The 23657-nt window shown below is 37.8% G+C and overlaps 1 protein-coding gene and 1 long non-coding RNA gene across 7 annotated transcripts in view; both read right to left on the reverse strand.

Annotated features, from left to right (window-relative positions):
* Positions 1–2608: 2608 nt before the first annotated feature.
* LOC125179866 (uncharacterized) lies at positions 2609–18594 on the reverse strand. The gene is made up of 3 exons (XR_007157795.2): positions 15245–18594; positions 6977–14284; positions 2609–6246 (listed from the first exon to the last, which is right to left on the reverse strand). It is a non-coding gene; the product is annotated as an uncharacterized lncRNA (long non-coding RNA).
* Positions 18595–19300: 706 nt separating this feature from the next.
* ATXN10 (ataxin 10) overlaps positions 19301–23657 on the reverse strand; it is a 124949-nt gene continuing 120592 nt past the window's right edge. For all 6 annotated transcript variants that reach the window (XM_048046886.2, XM_048046884.2, XM_048046887.2 and 3 more), the window contains one exon: positions 19301–19930. In XM_048046886.2, coding sequence (XP_047902843.1) covers positions 19743–19930 — 188 coding nt within the window. In that variant the 3' untranslated portion in view covers positions 19301–19742. The remainder of the gene's footprint in view (positions 19931–23657) is intronic.

Below are 23657 nucleotides of genomic sequence, written 5' to 3' on the forward strand. Positions count from 1 at the left end.
CCATTAGTTTCCTAGCTTAAATCTCTCCCTGAAAATGCACTTTAGAATCTGATACTAAACAGCCCAGCCATAGTCTCGATACAAAATACAGTACTACAGATGACACACTGGGAAAAATAAAACAAAATTAACATACCAGTGTTTGTGGCTGGACCACTATACCATTACTGGCATTTTGCTTATGTAGTGATTCCATTGGTGTTTTGCATTACATGGCAAAACCATAGGTTCCCCTTCTAAGAAAAGAATTGCTTAATGTGCCAAATGGTACATCTGGAGAGAAGTACTGCCAGACTGTAGTGCTTAAAAAGAAAAGAAAAGAAAAAAAGAAAAGACAGAGGCCTGCTGGTTGTTTCTAAATGATGCTCCTCACAAAATTCCTACTGAGAATCATATTTTGGTATTGCCTAAAGCTTTCCGGCTGGAAAGCATCTTTAATCTATTATTCTATGGCTTTTTATTTTGTTGGCAAATCTTGTAGCTGCAGGGGAGACGAGTGTGGTTTTGGTGAGATAACATTTGTTAGTAGTGCTTTGCTTTAGCTTTTTAATTAAAATATTCTGTTGCCTTCCACTGTCAGAGACACTATGAGGCATAGAATTTGTTTGATCTTTGAACAAGTAGTGTAAAATGAAGCCTTTTGCCTTACCAGTGTGGATTTAACATCATATGGTATTCAAGGTTCAGCACATGTGTCTGAAAAAACAGAGGTAGAAAGAACCTACTAGATCATATGTGGTCTATTATAACATTTCTCTGAAGTACATTACACTACTTCTGTATGAAAGGTAGGCAGCCCTTCCAAGCAGTGACTTCTGCTACTTCTTTGGCAGGTTATTGCACAAATCAAGCTGCTACTGGCAATGAGACCTCTGCCGCGGGGGGCCTCTGTGCCCCTTGTCTATGGTTAGAAGTCTCTGTGTGGCTGAAAGACTCTGACTGCAACACCAAGTGGAGACCTGAGGTGTAGCAGAGCTCCATCCAAGGTTTTTTATTTCAGTTATCTTCAAATTAGGCCTCCCTGTTAACAATGTATGGTTTCCAACAGTTTCACAGAAAGAAAAAAAAATCTCAAACGTTTAAGACTGGGAACTCAAGTTTGTATAGAATGATCCAAGCACTGGACAGAACTGCTATGAATTAAATCCAGTGATATAAAATATAACCTCTCTCAGCAAAAGTAACATAACATACGTTGTAGAAGATGCTAACGCAGCAAGGCACACAGGTAGTTAGTTCATGGTAGGTTCAAGACATCACCGAACACAGCTGTCCCAGCAGACAAGGAAGGGATAAAAAGACTCCTCAGAGCTTCACTGTGTTACTAAAGCTGTGCCAAACCATCTGAGAACACAACTGTGCAAAGCTTCAGTAGTTTCAGAAGCCAAAGGAGCTCTCTGGTTTTGAGGTTTTTAACAGCCCCTGCATTACAAAAGGCAATCCAAAGGATATGTATGATTTGTTTCCAGTAAAGGTGAGTGATATTTCCAGCTGAATACCTTCCTGATTTGATGGTTCTAGGCTTACTTTCTAGAGTTTTTGGAAAGAGACTTAAATTATAGATCTCCAAGCAAAGGTTCCCCAAAATATTTCTGTACAGTAATTTTGTAACCAGCCTGAAATAGTCTGTGGGCCATATTAAATTCTCAGCGGAGAACAGATGATGCCTTCTCCCAGAGTATTTAACCCCACCAAAATTTTAGAGAGGAAGCTGAGATAGCTGAGACAGGCTACTTAATCTGACAGTACGAATGCTTCAGGGATTACAAATTGGTGCATGTGACAATGTAGACACTTTGCAGTTAGAATATTTTAAAAATCTATAAAGCATCGTGTCACTATTACTAGCTCACATCATTTGTTTATGGCTGGAAGGGGGAGGCAAGACATACCTTTCAGGGTTATGTCACTTGGAACTTGCCATTATACTGCGAAATTTCCTATCAGTTAGAACTAGGACACTCATAGAGCCAGGTTGGTTAGACTGCTGGTTTTGAGTGCCACTGTACTGAATGCCACTGTTGAATGTACTGCAACACTGACTGCTTCACTGCCAGTTCAGGCATCTGATTGTGTTACAGATGTCCCTTCAGTTCTGCTGGGTAGATAGACTAGTCCAGTCTTTTATTAGGTAATTATCACTTCCCATAGTATTAATGAATACTTAAAATTTTAATGAATAAAATATTGACCTTTTCAAGAGTCTCTATCACCATCTTCCCAACACGGACACACTGCCAACCTAAACAGGACATTTCCATTTCTTTATGTGAATAGTGTGGATTGGTTTGACATTCATCAGTGCTTCATACTTCTGGAAGCACCTTGACACAAATATACTATGCCCATTAAAACAGAGACTAATTTTGCAAATAAGTCTACTTCGGGCAATAGGAGCTAGTTACTCATCTGTCCTCTAAATATAGTGACGTTTTTCCTTCTTAGACTTCAGTTCCATTATTTTTAGCAAAGATCATAATTTTTACATTCCAGGTGGTAGTTTTGAGGATCACTCTTTAGTTCCTGAAGGAACATGTTTGAACATTGATCTTACCTAAGATATTTCCCTTCTTTGCCACAGAATATTAATGGAAAGTTGAATGAAGAATTCAGAGCAGTGTGCCTGTCTGCAGGTGGATGACACTGGGTCTACATTTAGACATAATTCGCTAAACGTTTAGAACAGCTTTGGAAGACTGATAATTGCAGAGACTGATGTTATTTATTTTTATTGTTATTTGTTTATTGTTTATTGTAACCTGTGCTTCATTTTAACAATCAGCTCTGAAGTCTTTCCAGTGACATTAAAGCTGCATCTCTTATTTTTGTGTCAGACATAAGGTCTGCAAGTATTGCTCTCACAACATACCTCATGAATTTCTGTTATACTTATTTGTATGTAGTGAAAACATTATTTTTGAGGAAAAAAAACAATGTAATATAAAAAGAACAAAGATCACAGTGAGAATAGATGTGGCATAGTTTTATCCCATGATAATGTAACAGTTCCTTAATATTTAACTTTTACAATATCAGCTAAATTAGATACATGCTTTCAGAGACAAACTGTTCCAAGACTAGCTGTTTCACAGACGGTGGATGCAGAGATTAAGAGACTGGCTGCAAGTAAAACAGGAAGTCTGTGGCAAAGTCAAAAACTGATCCAAGAACTCCTAATTCCTATCCAGTGTCTGAACCACAAGACTATCATGTCCTCCAACTCGTATTATTATCTTATACCTGTATATATTGTCTGTTTTCAACATACTCTATTAAAAGAGCTCAACACCATTAGAAAACATCAGTTTTTATCTCCTGTAACCCCCATGTTTGGCCTCACAAGCCCTTACCCCACCCAAAACTGGATGGACGTCTAGGAGCCCTTTCCATCACTGCTCCAAGACACGCAGCACTGACAGCCCACCTTGTGCCAGTCCTATAAACACATCCCCACAGACCTCCCATCACCTCCCAACCTCCTGAACACAACCTGCCTTGCAATCCATTTGCTAAACGTGCAAATTTGGCCATATTGCTGTTGATCTATGTGTGGTACGTGAGGCATCTCTGCCCGTTAGTGTGGGCAAGGTACTTGTGGTTGGAGGCCTCTCTCCTACCTGGTCTGGGAGGTCCACACTCACCCTGGTGCCCAGCAGCTTCATCTAGCCAGCTCTCGCTGAAGGAAGGAGCTGCCAGCACTCTTGGAGGATTCACGCAGTAGATCTCATCTCAGAACTTAAACTGTAAATGTGTTTCTGCAGAACTTAAATTCCAGAGGAGAAAACCCCAAAGCTTTCACCTTTTATTTGGGATAACTGAGAATATGGAAACTGAGTGATTGTAAGGGAAGGATTCAGAAAAATTACAATCAGCTGTTAACCACTTAATGTTACTGCTTGTCAATGGGAAATAAATACCAGACATTTGTGTCTTTGAAAGCCTCACTGATGTGATTTGTCTAGAACTGCAAAACACACACCAGAAATAAAATTCAGGAATTCCCTACCATCTTATCCTGCCACCAGTCACCACAAAACATCTCTCTGCATCTTGATTCAAACAGAGAGTGCCTCACGTTCTTGCTAAGTGAAAAGGGATTGCAGAGGTTCAGAAGCCAACAAATCCAGCTTCCATCGATCTGGTAGAAATGCTGGGGGAAAAAATAAATCTGAAAAATATTTTCTGTAGAGCAATAAATTAATACAGAAGACTATGGTAATTACAAAATTGTCTTTTAAATGGTAGTTATTTCCCTTTTAAAAAATTCCTTAATTTTCACTAACATACATACATGTGGTTATTGTGCCATAAACCAGTTCATCCAGGTTTGCTTCTATTAGACAGATTCCATAACTTATGGTAGATCAAAAATGGGTAGCTGGATCCTGTCAATGGACACCAGGCAACTTGCAATTAAAAAAGATTTTTGGAATGGACTTTCCTAAGTAACCATGCAAAAACCTCATATTGATTATTCGAGTTCAGTGTTCTCCCTTTCCCAAGGGAAAGAACGTAAAAAACATGCATTTGTTAACATCAGTCAGAAAGGAAGTGGTAGAAAGAATGTCTCTTGATGCTGTTCTGTCAAATGTTATTTCCCAGCTCTCAGTATATACTGATGTTTGAAGTGAATCTGTGTAAAGGGTAACTTTGCTAAACTTCTCAAAATACCCACTATGTTGATTATTTCTGAACAACAAAATCAAAAGTAGGTGATAAAAGATATACAAAAACAATGACACGTTCTCTATCTTAATCCATCAGCAGGAGCTTACAGAGCCTATCTGACATTGTATTTGAATTCCATCAGCACCAATGGGAATATGTAATTCAGAACAAGAGTTTATTTCAATACTACTCCTAATTTCTGGCTCCCTTGTCTAGTTTGACCAGAGAAAAGTGAGGCAGCTGTGCAATGGCAATGACAACACGTAAGGAAAGAGGATTATCATTAAATAGACTTTATCACATTATTTATATCACAGACATAGAAATGCCAAGAAAATACTAACTTCAAACTATTGAGATAGTCTAAGGGTGATCACTCTGAAAAACAGAATACCTTACTTGTGCTACTCATGAATTTATTTGTGTTCATCTTAACAACCATAAAGCAGAAACAAACAGGTCTACTGTGGAGACTAATGCTGTTAATCTGATCAGAAACCCCTGGAAGACAACATGTCATTGGTACGTTATCCTCTTGTTGCATACCATATCTGACAATTTATTGATAATTTATTTCTCTGACTATTTATTATTACTCCTCGGTAGATCATGCACATTGAACTCCAGTGAACAACAGGCTCCAAAACAGCACACTCCTAAATTTACAGTCTTATGTGCTCTGGTAATGATTAAAATGAGAAGGGACAAAATGTAGAGTATTTTCTGTGAGGGTTCATCTATGCAATAATTCACACAATTGGATTTGTAATCCCATTGACATTGTTATCTCAATAATAAGCCAGGTTTTATTTTTAGGGAGTGACAGGAAATACTGTGACAATAGTGTATGAAATAGGATGTATCTATTTGGCATTCAGTACCTGATAATTGCTAATGCTGAGGGTTCGAACAGTTCAATCAATGATTTCTCTTAAAAGAGAGAGAGGAGGAAAAAAATCATAAATGAAAGGAGATACGTGACTGCCACTGAAGAGCAATTAGGGTCCAGCATTTGGAGAACAGTCAGTGTATTAGGCACTCAAGCATTACTCTTCCCTTTGTATCAGCTTCTACACAATCCTCCTCCCATCTCTAACACATTCTTCACAGCAACAAATTGTCCCTGGCATGACCCATGTTTCCAGCTAATGAAGTTCTCCTCTGTTCCCCCTCATTCCCTCAGAAGGCATCAGTTTTCTATTTTAAAAATATCAAGTCACCCTATCTCAGCTGCATTATAAACAAAGACAAACAAAACAACCCAAAACAGTTTTGTGTGTGTGGAACAAGAACAAAACACTTCAAACCCAAAGAAGTTTCCAATAAGCCACTCATTGAAATTCAGGAAGAAAAAAACCCAAAGGGTAAAAATACCCCCACGTATCCAAGTTCTCTGAGGCCATTTCTTTTCCTCATCTGTGTTCCATCATCTTCTTCCTTATCCAAAAAAGTTGTGGTGTCCGTGGGAGTATGAAAAAACATTGGTGTGACCACCAGAAGGAACTCTCTGGCAGCATAAAGCCATGCGTTATCCCGTCTCCAGGAACTCAGCCTCACTTCGACAGTCATAAATATTCTCTGATGAGAAAGCAAAGGGTAGTCATTCATCTAGACTGAATAATACTTTAAAACCTTGAAAAAAACACACTGGGATCCATGCTCTGTCAAGAGACAGAACTTAATATCCATGGGAAGCAACTTCTGATTGGCTTTGCGTGGCAATTACAGCCTGTGGGACACTCAAAACTGCCCACCTCCAATGCTGGGATAATCCAGGCTGGGAAGAGTGCTGGGCCTTGCCATTTCAAAGGTCCCATCCCACGTGGAGGTCATTACATTTATCTGAGGGCAGGATGAAACTTAAAAACCTTCCCAATTCTTTCCCTCGTTAGAATACTTTCCATCCATTTTTGCTGGTCTCATCCCATGTTTAATATTTGTTCGAAGCCAGTCTTCACATTATGCAGGCCTCATTAGGTGTAGCTCCACAGGGTAGCAAACTAAAATACTGTATCGGCGAGAGTGATAAGCCTCGACTACATCACTAAATGACACACAGATGCATGCAGGCTGAAGGAAGCATCCAAGCACAGGATAGCTTATAAATGATAGCTAATGTATACTATTAAAGGGTACCCAGAAAGTTAGGTCACCCTTTCAGATAAGCACTGCCTTTGGAAATTTTCAAAACTTTACAAAACATTTATGTACATGTTTTTAAATGAGAAAGATAGAGAAAAGACTCATTACTGATTTAACTGTATGCTGAACCATGTATTCAGAGATCTAAATTCCACGAGAGCATTACCTGACATCTTGCTACATAAATATTCTGCTTGTGCAAGCAGATCCACAAATGATCATTAATGTAGTCATAGTCTTGCAAAAATTATTGATGAGAAAATTATCTTTACGGCCAGCTTTCATTTAGTCAAGGAAATTAACAAGGAAATTTAAAAAAAAAAAAAAAAAAAGAGAGGAAAAAAAAGATCTAAATGTAAATCACTCTTCTCCCTTGGCCTCCCTTTCCATCTCCCACTGAATAAGTTAATATATTTACTATGAATAAATAATAACTTTATACTCACCTTCTCCTTTTATGTTAGTCTTTTACATTAAATGTAATGTTGGCACTCAAGGTAGAAACAGGTAATAAAACTGACCTGGTTATTAGTCAGTGTAGTTTCAGAACTATATTCACATTTCTTCCTTTGAGAATGTAACTGATTGTTGACACAATGGAGGCCAAGCATGCATTTATGGTGCATGATATCATTGTGTGGATAATAGAGGGAGTTTACTTATTCCACAGATGACTGCCACAAGAGAATGTAATTGCTCAATAATGTGTTGATGTACCCATGGGAAGGATTTAAGTCATCTGAGACCTGTATTGGTAACTTGCCAGGAAACCCAGCAGTAAATTTAATTTGCATGAAATGGAAGAATTGTAGCCATCTTCCACAATAAAGATAAACAGAAGAAGGGAGGAAGTCAGGAAGAGCCAAAAAGACACCAAAAATCCAGAAATCGGTTAGACTTTCAGTCATCATAAGTAACTTGGAGGCATAGTGCTTAAAATAAATAAATAAATAAAGTTATCAAGTTTCTGATTTAAAAGACTAAGAAAAAAAACACATTAGATTAAAAATAAAGTTTCTTTATTATTATTATTTCTTTTAATAGAGGTCCAGGATGTGGAGGGTATTGCCAAGTAGCCATAAGATTTTGGAAAATGTCGTCATTTTCCATGAGGAGACATCTATGTTGCTATCATCTATCATGCATCTTAGCATCTATCATGCTACTTAAAGAAAAAAAAAATGGAAAATTGAATGCAAAGTAAAAGAGGCAAAAAAACAGTTACCTGGATGCAGGAAATAAAAGCTCTAAGTGTAGAAAATTTTTAAGAGGAGAAGTCAACACAAGTGCAGTGTACTCCAGAACATAAGCTGAAAAACTATTTATGGATGACAAAATCTTTGTACCACTTGCAACATTACTTTATTTTTTTTTTTTTAATATATCAAGTTAAAGCAGAATATCTGGCTGATAAAGTACGAGTGAGACAAAAAAACACACAAAGTAACAGCCAAAGCAGAGTTAAGAGCTCACTGAACATTACAAATCTAGTAGCATAACACAGGATCAAGCCAATAAATAGGAATATTTTCAACTTCTTAAGGACACGAAGAGTCATAGGGTGAGAATATAGCTTAGTAGATGCTCAGTTTTAAGAACCTAACTCCTTCCATTGATTTTGAGAAGGCTTTCCAAACACTTAAATTTCAGGTACATCCATCCACTTTTTTTTTTTTTTTTTTTTTAGTGCATGGAGTTCTTGATAAAGAATTAATCTTTGGATATGTTGAGAAGCATTTTAAGCCAATGGAAATTGCAGCTCTCTCCTGTAATGAAACCCCTAACAATGTAAAGAAACCGTGATGTTATAACAAAGAATGACCCAGAGAGCCCTCGCTGTCTAGGACTAACTTGGAATTTAAAGCCTGTCCCAGTGTCTGCCTGGAGTATTATTCCTGGATTTTCAAAACCGATCTCCACAAGACACAGCTCAGAGGAACCTACCCATTCTTAGCATAAAATAGTTCAGACCTCCGCCCCCACTCTAAGTCAAATGATCTGATCCAATGAGATACATCATGTTATGATGTGATGCTCAGATAAGGGCCCAAACGTAACCTACTCTACTGAATAATAAATAATAATAATAAATCCTGTACTACTATGGCTAATTTCAGGTTATTTTTTCCAGTGGGTCTTTTCCTCACAGCCCTCACTCTATCCCTTCCCCTCTTCCCCTAATCTGATTTTTCCTATTTTCAAACATGATTTAGAAAACTGCTTAATGGCAGGTGGGTGGAGGCACTCCAGATAGCATGTTTATTGGTAGCTCAGCAGTTATTTGTGGTTGGCGTTTTTGGTTGCCCACAGGAATTTCCAGGGTGTTGTAAACAGATGTGGGTTCTTTTCTGCTATATAGATCACACCATAGAAAGATATCAAATGGAAAAAACAGATTATGAATAATGCACTAGTGGCAGTGTTTGAAGCTCAAAACTTTAAAGACTAGCCTTCAAAGTTATGGTTTTAGTTGTTAGGTATGGACATTTAGGCTACTGGATAGCTTTTGAAATCAGAACATCACTGAGAAGTTTTCCAAGTATTTGGAGTTCCATACAAATGAGGTGAAAGTGGGTTGAATACCATAATTTCAAAGCTAGTTGCGCACTCACAGCACTGCCCTAATCCCAAATACTGCTTCTTGCCTTCTTCTCCTAGGTATCACACTCATTTTCTTTTATGTTAGTGAGACACCTAAATAAATCTTCCACAATATTTTGCCATTGTAGTGTTGGCAAACTAAAGAGGAGGGCCTTAAGGGTATGAGTGACAAGGTAGACCAGCTGCTGGTACAGATTAGTAAAGCTCCACTGATCTCAGGCTAGCTCACATTAGCCAAGAAATTTTACTCCTTGTTCTCTTTTACACTTTTACTGGTACAATTATGCATAAATTACTTTTGCCATGTGATTTGTGTGTGCCACGTGCTCACACAACAGACATATGGTGGCCTTTCTTCCCTTGAGGTTAACAAGCAGCACATGATTAAAATCACGTTAACTCAACAGTCACTCTTACTCTGGAATTGCCAGTTAATGCTTTTTCCGTCATTTATTTTTTCAGGAGGGTTTGTATACATTTGTGTCATTCAATTTTAGTGCATGGCAGGTTACAGCAGAGCTTTGATTCATAGCCGGACATAGATTATTTTAAGCAGAAGGAAAAATGAATCCTGGTTTCAATAGCATTGTACTGTCATCTTGCGGTCGCAATGCTTGGTTCCTAACCCTTATTTGGAAATGCCTTGAACAAGAATTTGATGTGAGCAGGAAGAAATAGTGATTGCCTCACTCCTGGGGCTTTGGTTTGTTTGGAGGCCTTCTTCCTGCGGCTCTTGCGACAAGAGAGAGATTGACCTTGCCAACTGTTCCCACTTCAGTTCTCTCCATCTCCTTCCTTCATGAGAGGACAGCATGACTTCCTCCATAAAATCATCATTATTTAGAAGACTCCATCTCCTCAGGCCTCCAGCACTATAAACACTTAGTCTAAGAGAGATTTTCAGTGCAGTGCTGTGTACAGCTCTCCTTCCTGCATAAGCTTTAAAGGTGGAATGCTTTACTTCTGTCTGCTACTGATATGCATCCGTTTCACAACTCAGGAAAATCATTCCAAACATCTTCTTGGCTTAATTCACTTTTTCCAACTTGCAAACAGCAACCTTTTTTGCTTTATCTTGACTGCTCAAGATACCAGCCAATGCAGGATTCTCCCAGTAGACTCTTCCACTCAGCTCAAGAGTGAATTTCTTGAGATTTACTAAAACAAGAAGAGAAAGCTGTGAGCTAGGCTGCCCTTCAACTCCAATTGTGCTGCTCCCAAGCTAATGCATTGCTCTCCCATCTGCCTCCTTGCATCCCCCTACAGGCTACAAAGCCATATTTCAGAAAGACGCACAATGTACATTCAGTCCCAGTGATGTCTGACATAGTCATCCATCAGTGCATGAACAGAAACAAAGAAATAATAGTTGGCTTAACTAGTTACCTGGAAGTGTGTAGTGTGAGGATATCCCTACCCTAAATCAGACTCCAAATGAACCCTGTCCTTCTCCTTTAGAGACAATATATAAATCTCTTCTTATGCAGATTCTTCATGACTCTTTCACAAATACCAGGAATAAAAAGCTTAAAATCTCCATTTCTTGTTTCTATTTGCAGTCTTCACTGTAGTCATTTCACTCATTAGAGAAAAACACTAGTACAGTCACTATTGTTACCTTCAGTTTCAGCTTTTGTGTTTGGGCTACCAATACTTTGAGAGAATGTTTATTTTTGCAGAAACAACTGTTAACACTAAAACTTTAGGGAAAATTCACAACCACATTGCTACAGTGCTCAGTTCACTATCTGGGAGGAAAAACATTGTATTTTGGTTAGAATTGTGTTACTATTGATCCCTTACATGGAATTCTAAGTATGCATATTGAATTCCACATTTTCAGAAAGAATTACATACAGCTTAAAATGTTGTAAACCATGTTTACTTCAACTATTTCCATATAGAGATTGTTATGATCTTGCAATGGGTTTCCACAGATAGACTTATGCATATGTCTGATGCATAATAGGCATCAATCAACTTAGTACCAGAAGGGGTATCCTCTGTGGGCTCTGGGATCCACTTGTGAACCTATCAGAGTACACAAGAGGGTTATACTCTAAAACTTCCCAAAGACAGTATATTGACTGCAATTTATTTATTTATTTATTTATTTTTATTTTTTTAGCTGTACATATTTTAAAACGTTGGAATTACTCACTTTACCCTCACACCTTCAATATGGCTAAATTTTATTTTGGCTTCAGAACAGAATTAAACTACTTGCAGAGAAAAAAAAATGTAAAAATGCTTCAGAAAGAGATGACTGCAAAATGATGGGGATAGTGTGGAAACTTGCAACTGACAGCTTCTACTGGTATGACAGATGACAGAAAATAGAATGAAATATCAAGAATCCTAATTGTGGTAGACTTAGCACAGATGTTAGGGGACCGATCTCATCAATGATTGGTCCAACCACCAGGTATGGAGATGTTAATGAATGCAGGAATTGATAAACTGCAGAGGAAAAGCAAAACAACAGCAGAGTAGTGACAAGGCTGACAGACAAATACTGTGGGAGTAGCAAAAGTTTGTCTCCCCAGAGGGACAAAACACACATGCATATGCAACCCAGACAATGTCAAAGCCAAGTTTCTGCTACAAGACTCCAATAGCATGGTGCCTTGGCTCTGCTTCGGGAAAGACCACCTCTAACAGCTGAAGACAGTTCAATGGCTAATTCGGTTCTTTGCCTCACTTACTGATACTGCCAACAAGGCTGCTGATTAGTACTAACTGTGATGGTGGTTTCTGTGATGTGGACAGATGCTTGCGAAAAGCTGGATGGAGACCACCAACTCTCTTCATATAGGCCACTAAACAGCCATCTGAGGGTAACCACTAGGTCGCTGGCAACTTGGGTTAGATTCAAACTAGTGACTTCGAGGTGAAAAGGCTCCATATTCAATTACCAGTCCCCTGAGTCATCCCATCCACCCTCTATAGTTATTTCAGAATGCTTTGGTAAGCAATATCTGAGGACATTACATGTGTTCAAAATGCTAAAAATACACATCTAAGAGGGAAGGGAAAAGATCAGATAACCCCAAAGTAAATTTTCCTTTATTTTGGTCAAAAAGAAATAATTATCCTAATGATTTAGGATATCCCATCTATTATCCTAACACTCCCCACCCCTCCTCCCCCCCCATATGAAAGGGCTTTTTTCTCCCCCTTTGCTGCCCCAATTCATTTATTGCAAATATTATTAGAATACTAAGAAAAGAGAGAGTGTTTTGGGAAAAAAATATATATTTCTTTTACTTATTTTCTAAACAGTCAAATCAGCAGTAGAAAGAATGGAAATGTACTTGATGGTGGGGGGTGTGGGAAGGGATTAAAAAAAGCCCAGCACTAAAAACGACGACTCCCAGGGATTCTGCCTAGGGCTTCTCAAAATTGCAGACTTGTTTTAAGAGTGACAGTGCCCTCTGGTACCCCTGGGATATGGTATTTTCAATGCAACTCCAGAGTTCCAGCAATCTATTTTTGTCACCTATCCTGGGATCTGACAACTCTCACCAGGGGCTCAGTTAAACAAGCCTCCAGTTTTTAAACAAAGTGGATTTTAATTGAGAAACACCTGTGGTGAGAGAGCCCACTGGCATTATTAAAAAGCAAATTTATCACAGTGAATCATAGAGGCAGGGGGAGGGGGGTGAATAAGCAGGGAGGGGGTGTGGGAGGGATGTCCAAGCATACGTCATACCTGCAGCACAGTACCATTCCTTTCATAAAACTCCCTTGAAGAAATGTGTAGAATTTGACTGCACACCATGAAGAGTGTTTTTCCCAACAAGCTGTTCCCAGGGTGTTGAAAAGCTATCATTCATAAAAAATTATTGAGGGGGAAGGAGGTAGCAAAGGGGAGTTCAGAAGGCCAGGGATGCCAATGGAAACCACAGAATGAGACCCTCTGTAAAGCACACACCTGTTTATGGCCACCATAATAGCTTAACTAGAAAGCTTAAAGTTCCAAATTGCGAGGGGTAGGAGAAGGGGAGAAAGAGAGAAAACATAATGAAAGCTTGTTCTAACATCAAAATACACTTTAACCCATGGAGTGCAGACTGACAATGGATGGCTGCAATTTAGAAGAAAGCACTGACAATGCAAAATACACTTCAGACACATCTTGGTATCATTAGATAGACATGAGCTCAGGCCACAGATTGGAAGAAGCACCACTTTATAGAGTATGTGGCTAAAAAAAAAGAAGATCTTTAAATAATATTTAGTGTTGGCCTAGACAGCAGTTGACAATAGAGTAAGTTCCAAGGTCTGTCTAAATGCATTGGTAACTCCTGTGACAAAGACTTTACAAAGCAAGTAGAAGAGAGTGAAGCATCAGCCACCCTGCAAAGATTTGCACGATATGCAAATGTTTAGAATGACAAAGAATGTGCTGTAATTTTAATGACAGTGTTAGTGAAATCCCTTGGTCATTTGTAATAGCGTTATGCATGCACTCTGTCCTCAGTGAACAGTAAAAATGACGTACACAAGCTTGCTGGCCCAGGTGAGAAGACTTGACATTAAGAATGAGATTTTTCACAGGTATTAGTGAGTAAGTATGCTGGTTTCCAAAAAGCAGCTAGGCATTTTCATCCATTATTCCTTTATGAAGTGGTTTTGTTGTCATTTTTACCAAGAGTTCCCAAAACTTCTTGAGAAAACAAATCTCAGAGTGAATTGAGGGAAACCACAGGCAGAGTGAATAGACATATCTTGCACTGAGCAGGGTTTCAATCATTCTTCCTCTAAGCCTTTATCTCAGGTATTCTGAGCAAGGCTGGAAGGTGGCTTTTGATGCAGCGATCTTAGTCTTGTTCATAAATGAGCACTTCTGGCGGAACCCATCATGATGGGCCTAGAAAAAGCAGAACATGAGTTTTGCTGTAGGTCTTTGATGAGGAACATAGGGTAATAAAAGACAGTCGTATGTATGCCTCCCAGTTTCTTTTCACTAATGATGCTGTCCCCTTTTTCTTCCCCTTCTTGAGTGTGCACACATTACATTTTTTCTTTTGCCTTTTTCTTACGAACAAGCCTTCTGAACATTGCTTCTAATCAGAAATAGGGACAGTCCATGGTGTGCAGAAGATCCTTTTCACATGATTATTTCTCTGAACTTATGTTTGTTTCCACTCAAAAATGATAGGAAACTTTCAGGTTTAGTATAAATGTTATGAAAATCACCTGACATTTAAACAAGACCAAATTCAACGCAGTGTTTCTTACTAACGAAGCTTCAGTGATGTCTCTAAGACATACAAAGCAGTATTGGGTTTTGGTGTTTCTGAACTCAGATGTGATCAAGTATGCAGCAAAAAGAAGGTGGGGTTAATTTTAAATGCTCTTGATTTCCATGTCTTTACCTTCAGCTGCTTTTACCTTTCCTACAAAAGATGTGAAAAGATATAAATTCTGATTTAAATATTTTGTTTTCTATTTACATATTTTAAATAAGTAATTATTTTCTGAATTACATATGACTACTAGAGTAAGCTGTAAGGCTGCAAAAAACGCTGAGCCAGACAGCAGAATATCTTTGATTCTAATAAAGCAACAGAAAGACACAGGTAGCTAATCCTGTCCAAAATAAACTTGGTGTGAAAGTAGATATTGCTTTGATCTTAGACTGGAGAAGGAAGGATCTTCCTAAAGGCAGTTTTGGGTTACAAAAATCTGAAACTGTCAGAGTCTGGAAAGAATGATGCTAAATAATCATACTCCCTGGTTTGTTTTTACAAACAGAATGCTAATGCATTCCCAATCCTCTAGTAGTCCTCTCTTGGTTTTGAACTACCAGAACTACTCCCTTTCTCACCCTGTAGGGTCCACTTTTATTTGTTGCTGCAATCTCCAGTTTGAGTGGTTCCTTACTCCATGTTAGATGGACATCAGCAGGCAGCCCACAGAAAAGTGCAGAGAAGCTCTCAGTTTTTGATTTCTTTTGCCAGCAACACGCTAGTCAGGAGCAATAGCTGTTGAAAATGGCCATGACTGGAACAAAGACAATGCAAAAGCAAATTCAGCAAACAGTGGCTTGGCCCTCCCAAGTCTCCATTGGGAATGCATGAACTAAGGTTTTCCAAAGCTTACAACGTGGACAAATTTGAACTGGATTATGACAGAAGGAAAATACATAGCCATCATTTATATGAGGAATAGTTAAGTCTTTTAAAAATTTACTTTAAGGATACTATTAACATATGCCAAAAAAAAAAAAAAAAAGCATTAGCTTCTCATTTTCATAAATTACTGCATCTTATCAGAAATCACCATAAGAGAAAGTTCCTGTAAAGAAACTAATTAACCCTGAAGAGGCATGGAAAATTTCCACTTGAAAGGTTACAATTTCACCAAGCTACAAGCAACTGGAAATGGATCTCAACATGGAAAACATTATTTAACCCTAAAGAGGGACACTGCTAACAGGTCTGCCCATAAACAGCAATCACGACCTAAATATCTTCCACATGTAACTGAATAAGAAACACTCGTTTTGGGGTATACTGTAAGAACAGTGCACAAACACTTTTATCCAGCTGTGACTTCAACATACTGCAAAGCAACCCAGAAGGAAATCAGGAGAATGGAGGCAATCCACCTAACAAAATTGCTTCTTTCCTTAATGATGCCGGTGACTTGTCCGTCTCCGCACCCAAGCAGCAAGGCACAAGGGTCCAGCACCTTGGACAGCTCTGCCGGGCCTCCACGTGAGCGAGGCATGGAGGCCTCGGAGGCTTCGCCCACCACTGCACTTCTGGGCCTCCCCTTGGCTGGCCCAGCAGCTCTCCAATACCAAAATGGTGCACACTGCAGAAGGAAACCATAGTGATTTTAAGGAGGAAGCCTAAAGGGAAGGGAAAATGGCTTCTTTTGCATTACTTCACAATTTCTCACCCCTCTCTGCTCCCAACATTTACTATGAAGAAGTTTATTTACCGTACTGTAAGAAGACAGCAAATTCTAAGTCAATATAAAACAGTGATGCAGATAAGGCTAGGTACAAAGAAACGTTTAAAATAGTTTTAGGTACAGCCTCATATTTAGATTGCTTTTATTTGGAAATAAAGGGGAGAATTTTTGGAGTCTTACTACCCAAACACTTATATCAACTTCAAAAGATATATCAAACTTCAAAAAAAATCAATTGTTAAATAAAGATTGTGACAATGGCACTAAGTGCCAGGGATTATTTTTTGTTCGTTGCATTTACAAAAGTTTTACAAGTACTTTAGGTAAAACAAACACAACTTACTAGAAGGAGTAAAAATTCAGAACTCTGCAAACTTTTAAACTTATTTCTCGCAACTGATAAGAAAGCTTTTTAAAAAGCTCATGATGAAAAACTAACTCCTTATTTGCTTTTAATAAAAAAATGGACCTTAAAAAAAAAGATCTGATCACTACTGTTTGGAAGCACTCGAAAGCAATAAGATGGTCACAAGACTTGATCTAACTGTTCTGCCCCTTTACAAACTCAATAAAGCTTGCTTTTTATGACTGATTGCTGTGCTGTATTAATCCTCTAGCATATAAAACAAGCCTATTGGAGACTTGGACTGCACTGGGGGAGGACAGGGAAGCTGTTGTGTTCTGAGAATTAATCCATCTAGGAAAATCAAAAGCCAGCCACTCACAATACAGTAATCAGCATGTTCTCTACTGTGAAAGCCCTACATTTCCCATTTAGAAAACACAACTATTACTGCATTATACACTGAAACACACAAAACCCTTTTAGTTATTTGTGTTTGTTATTATTTGGTTTATATTTATGGGTTTGTGTGTATTCCTTTGGTGGGTGCACAACCATCAAGTTTAAAAAAAAAAGTTCCCTATTGCTTAAAAGGAAAAAGGGACTCCCACCGCTTTTTACACAACCCAAGTTCTTTCTGGATTTGCTTTGTGAACAGGATTTTAACTCTTTATTACCCTAAGTAAAAGGAAATTCTTTGCATTTTTTCCTTCACATATGAAGTTCATTTTTTGTTCAGGATAATTACTTTTTCTCACTTTGTTAAATTATCTAACATGAGTTTCCTAACTAGCATTGCTAAAATAAATGTGCCTGAGGTTTTATCATTCCTCAATTGAAATCTGCTTCACTTTATTCTAGGTACTATTATATTTGATGCTCCTTTGTTAATAAAAGCTTCATTCTTTCCTTTTAGAGTTGAAAGATGTAGCCTTCCAAATAAAAAAAGTGTGTTTTTATAGTAAATTTTTGGGAGGGGTTATTTAGGTGCTAGAACTATGAATTTTCAATTGTGCTGTGAAGATGAAAATTAAAAACAAAGGAACAAACAAAAAACAGAAAACCGTCTGTAAATATTATGTAACATAGTAATTTAACTGTTAAATTAATTCTGGCCTAACTATAAGAATTAAGGCTTAGGAAAATCATTCAGAAACCACAATCTTATAGAGCACATGCTCAGGAAGAAACAAAACCATATCTTTTTCCATTCAGGTAGCAAAAAAACACCTGTATAAGAAATGACTTTATAAAGTTGGCATTTAAACACAACCATTTTAAACATCCTCTGAAATGTTCTTGTCAAATTATTAAAAAAAAAAAGTGTTTTCTAAAACAATACTTTTCTCCATTTCTTTTTAATTAGGTTGTCACTAAAAGCAACAAAACTTAAGAGTCTTTATTCCTATTGCCATCATCCCTTTATACACATTCTTTACTTAATAAAAGGCTAAAGAATTAGCAGTTTTGTATCATTGCCTTGAAAACCAGAAGGTAAAATCCCCCTAGATCAATTCCATTCCCATCTGGTCAGCATGGTAGATACTAAAGCCTTATGACTAAACTGAGAAGATCTTAGTAGTCTGGCTACACTCCTAATCATTACTATACATTTCTTATAGTTCAAGGTACTACATACTTTTTCCAGTTTTGAAGTCAAAAATGGGATTTGAGGAGCTGATGCACATGGCTCAGTGTCTGTTACACATAGTTTAAGGACACAAACTTGTTTTTCCAGTGAGAGTGGGATTAAATGACAACAACATGAACAATTTAACTTTTCTGGGACCTTTCTGCTAGACAGAATTGAGGAAAACCAAATGACAGCAATGGCAAAGATCTAGAAACATTAATCTGCAATTCTTGTTTGGTTTATACATGGAGGCTTACATTTCTTGACTGCCAGGACAAGGTATGGCACACACAGAGTTAACCTTGACCCCCCCCCCCCCCCCCCCCGCACCCCACCCCAGACCTCCTCCCCTTTCTCAGCCCCCCTTCTCCCACCCATCTCATTCATGCCACATTCCACAGTGGCAGGGTCCAACAACAATATAGGAGGGTACCCAAAATGAAGAGGCAGGGCCTTCCATTCTTCTGCCTCTCTTGAATTAATTAACTGGAAATGAGTTTTGTCAATGTTTTGGAAAGGCAGAGGGGTGAAAAGAAACTGCTAGAATTAATCACAGTGAGAAACTACCTCTTCAGCAGTCTGCCAGAGTTCAGAAAACCCATGAGAAGTGCAAAATAAAAGGAAAGTGGGCTGACTTACCATCCAAAGGAACAAATAAAATTCAAACAAACACCGAAGTCTCCAAAACAGAGACATGCCCCAGTGCAAAGGAATGTAGCATCTGTTGCTGCAACAGCTACAGCCTTGTTTTTAATATACTTGTCATGAAGACTGAAAGGTACCAAGGTAAAAAGACATTTTACTAACAATTTAAATTGCTGAAGGCATGTTGTTTAATTCACTAAATATTTACGTACATCCAGTGTTCCACTGTTCTTTATATAATATAGGTATTTAAGCACCATGGTAGAAGACAAGCAACTTTCATTGTTTTGCCCTGATTCAGCACAGATCTTTTAAACACAGAAGGCAAATTGCAAGGCAGATATTTTTGCTATGTTTTTAATGATAGTTATCTTCAGGTTCATGGAAATTGTAACAACTCAATATCGCATGCATGACATCTTTCTACTAATGAAATGAGAAAGTAATGAAATTTCAATCATCTGAAAAGAAGGATTTTTTCCATAAATTCATTTACATTTCTTGACTACCAGGACGAGGTATGACATGTATTTAGAAAAAAATGTACTATGCTGTATACTGTAAATTACTATACTGTAAAAATGTACTATGTATTTAGAAAAAGCGTAAGTGTCCTTTTGTTTACAATAGTGAGGGAGAACAGTTGTTTGGTGATTTCTCTGAGAATGAACAGAATGCATCCAACTGACTGGAAATAAAACTGAAGAAGCCTTGATTGTTTCAGCAGGAAAAATATTTCAAATGAGAAATCTTTTAATGATTCGACTGTTCTTAATTTTTTGTTCACAAAGGCTTTTTTCTGACAGATCTCAGAAGTAACTTATCATCTTGTTTCTCTATCTCTAAACCCATATGCTCAAGGACTGAATTGTCGGCCAATCCTTTCTCCTCCATCCGTGCAATAAGCTCTTGGTTTCTCTCATTTTGTTCAGTGAGATTTCGGATAGCATATACTGCCCACTGGTTCACAACTGTTGCACAAAGTTAAGGATCATTTTTTTGTGTGTTTGTTTGTTTTTCTTTCTTTTCTTGTAAAGATGAAACAATGATTTATTAACATTTCCCCCCAATCCATCAAGCCCAGAAAAACAGTAGAAATCTAGTGTTTGAAAAAGACACATACAGATTATGATTCTGAACTTGCAAATACTTGCATACGAGATAATTTAAGCTTAAATGAGGTATATCCATTAACTTCAGGCAAATTTACTAGGTTTTACCTTGAATAAAAAACACACACACAAACACACAAAAACAAACACATGAACTGCAGGAATTGAAAGGACATTTTTTAAAAACAGAATTATAGTTAATTGAAATGTTCTAATGATCTTCCTAGCATTATTAAAAACAAACAAACAAACAAACAAAAAATCATTGTACTTACAGTCCTAACACCTCTACACTGCACATTCAAGAACTGGCATAATAAGCTGTAAGTCAGGTACAAGAAAGAGGACTACTTTCACCAAAAAAGTTGAAATGTGGGAAAAGAGAAATACATGTTAACAACTGAAAATAGCACAAATAATGTGGGAGACCCTTAAAAAATATTAACCTCTAATACTATCTATGTCCAGTTCTTTGCGCCTGGGTACTTCTACAAACTCGCCAACAGACAAGACACTATGATCACCAGCAGGTAGCTCCTACTCACGTTTAAATGGGCACAAGCTGCAACTTATTCACTTTCTAAGGTGGTCCCTTGAGGCCAGGATTGAGGCACATGTCAGGGCCATAGACAAAGGATTTAAATTCCCAGGATTATCAGTCAGGCATCTTCCAAGTGAACTACAGTGTTCATTTTATGAAGTGTCAAAGATGTTAGCTCCAATTCTGCAGCTGAAAAGCTATGTGATGATATAATCTTTCCCAAGTTACCCATATGGGAAGCAAGCCATTCTGAATCACATGAAAGTGGTTTGCCTGCAGGGCACCAATTATTTACTACATGTAGCTTCACATCCAGTAGAAGAATATGCTTAATTTACTCATCTCCTTGACGTCTTTTGGGTTGGACAGTGTCTAAGCACAGAGATGAGATAGTGCTCTTACAGGCATTTGCCAGGGGGTGACTGGAGGGGAAAACTCAACGGGGGAAGATGGGAACTTCAGACAAACGAATAAAATGCATGAACTGGACTTTCTTACACAATCTATCATAACAGCATTTGGAAAATCCAGCACCACTGCACACGTTCTTACAGTAGCAGTCTTATTACTTTGTAAGTGTACCTTACACTGACTGCTGTGCCTACCTTGCTCCCATCTCCAACTGCCCCTTAGCTTTACACTCATTCCGCAAAGGCAGTCTGTCATGATAGGCTGTTTAATGCAACAAGCAATGTGAATGAACATCAGCATGTGACAGGAGCAGCTTTCTTAACATGAGACCTTATCCAGCCTTCACAACCTTAATTTTAAGACAGGAAATGACACAAAAGAATAAGGAAGACAAAAAATAAATAAATAAAATATGAGACATAAGCTAACCACAGCGCTACTTAGATGCCAAAAGAGAATAGAGAAAGGACTGAAATAAAAAGCGTATATGGAATCCTCAACAGAGAGAAAGGTTTAAATGAAGAGTAGCTTGGCCAAATGTCACAGGAAACACACATGCTAGGGAAAAATTCTGTATTGCCGTGAATCTGTGAAACAGCCCATTACCTTTTAATAGTAGTTTACATTTATTTTCACATTCAAGCAGCCCAGAATTGGAAATCAAAAGTGGTAAAGGAGTAACAACCGCAGGGCTTTTTTCTGACAGTTTTTCAGACCATCAGGAAACATGCTGCACATCTCCACCATTAAAAAATATATATATATATATACTTGCATAAGCAGGATCCAGATGGGATAGTGACAGAGTAGAGAAATTAGGAAAAAAAAAATCACATCAAGCCCAAATAGATGAACATGATAGAGAGAGTATCAATGTATTGTCTTCTGTCCATGCATCACTACTATGGGTTAGATGAAAAGAAAAGTGCCAAAATACATATATGTTATAAGTTGAATACTTCTACTAAAGATTACATTTGAGTATATAAACCAACAATAAAATATCAAAAAAAAAAACAAAAAAAACCAGAAGCAGAATCTCATTCAACAGCCCCAAAGGTAAGAATGAATTTCGGAACGCTAAAGTATACCAGATGATGAATGCAGATGAACAAGCAGAGGTGGAAGAAGGCTGATACTAGCAGGTCTTCCCTGGGTCTTGTTTAGGGCATTTCACAAGTGCCAGAAAGTAACATGAAGGTCTCCCAGCAAGCTGTGAGAAACATGCTATCACCCTCCTTGGCTCTGCTCCTGGGATGAGGTGCAGATTTCTCCCATGTTTCTAAAACACAACACTGAACTCCACTTGCATAAGAGAACACTTCCCTTAATAAAACTAATAATAATTTAAAAAGCAATTTTAAAACAGTGACAGTTTTCAATAATGCAAAGAGTCACACAGGAAAAAAAAAATACTTTTTTTTTTGTATTGGCCTTGGGAATAATCCTGTTTCCATCATCTTTATGTTCTTCAACACAAAAACACTGCTAAAACGCACAGCAAATGATGTTCTCCTATTATCATATCCATTCATGCCTACATAATATCTAAGACATCCCCATTATCTTATGAACTCTATCATCATTATGGTATTTATCATTATTGACTACTGTAGCTGAAGCTGCAAAATGTTTTCAATAACGTTTTCACTCATTCAAAAACTCTTTTCTGCATGTAGGTTTTCCATTGCAAATTCAATCATGAATATGCATGATTTCCCTTGTTCACATGCTGTGTGAGGCTAAGACCTTTGGATGGCTGTGTGCAGACCTAGACAGACTTAAGTGTCAGCAGAGATTAAAGCTAGTCGCCAGCTAATATTCACATTACCCTCTTGCTCCTCTCCAAAGATAGAGACACAGAAAGAAAATTAAACATATTCTAGAGTCTCTAATCCTACCAACACTTTAAGCACTTTATTGTATGCTCAGCTTTAGAAAGAGAGCTTCTAAAGTTTCCATAGTTACTACAAATAAGAGCATGAGCCTGTTTGTTGTGAAACTGCATAAAGGAAAAGAACTGCAGCAAGCACAGTAGATCTCACTGTATAGCACTGTCCAGATTTCTCCAGCAGTATATACTGCAATGTCAAATTAATTAATATTATAGACAAGGAAGTGAAAATTACATCTCTCTGTCACAGTGGAGAGGGCATACAGAAGAAGTTAAAATTTTCATTTCATTTTACAGGAGCTTCACTACTGGACTACTTGTGTTTAGGTAATGAAAGTAAACATTTGTATACATTTATAGCAACTCTTTTCCAAAACCATTCTGTACTGTATGCTATGGGATTCTTAAGTTATTTATACTTATACAAACAATAATAAAACTGAACCAACTTCCTCTGTGTTCCATACTCATGTAAGAAATTTTCAAATAGCAATTTAAAGTTAATCATCTAAACTGCTCTGGGTCATTACTTCAATTGGCAGGGAGGAGGCATATAGGGGGAAAGGAAAGGTGGTGTCTGTCCTAAAGGATGAAAAATGTTGCTATGTGGAACCAGCAAACTATGAAAAACTAAACCCCTTGAATTCTGTAGAAGTTTTGCCATTGACTGCAAAGAGAACTTCTCACAATTCTGTTGTTTCTTTTCTTATGGATTCTGCTACAACAGGTTGCCAGAATCA

The sequence above is a fragment of the Anser cygnoides genome, chromosome 1 (genome assembly GCF_040182565.1).
Source record: "Anser cygnoides isolate HZ-2024a breed goose chromosome 1, Taihu_goose_T2T_genome, whole genome shotgun sequence".
In the NCBI taxonomy this organism is placed as follows: Eukaryota; Metazoa; Chordata; class Aves; order Anseriformes; family Anatidae; genus Anser; species Anser cygnoides.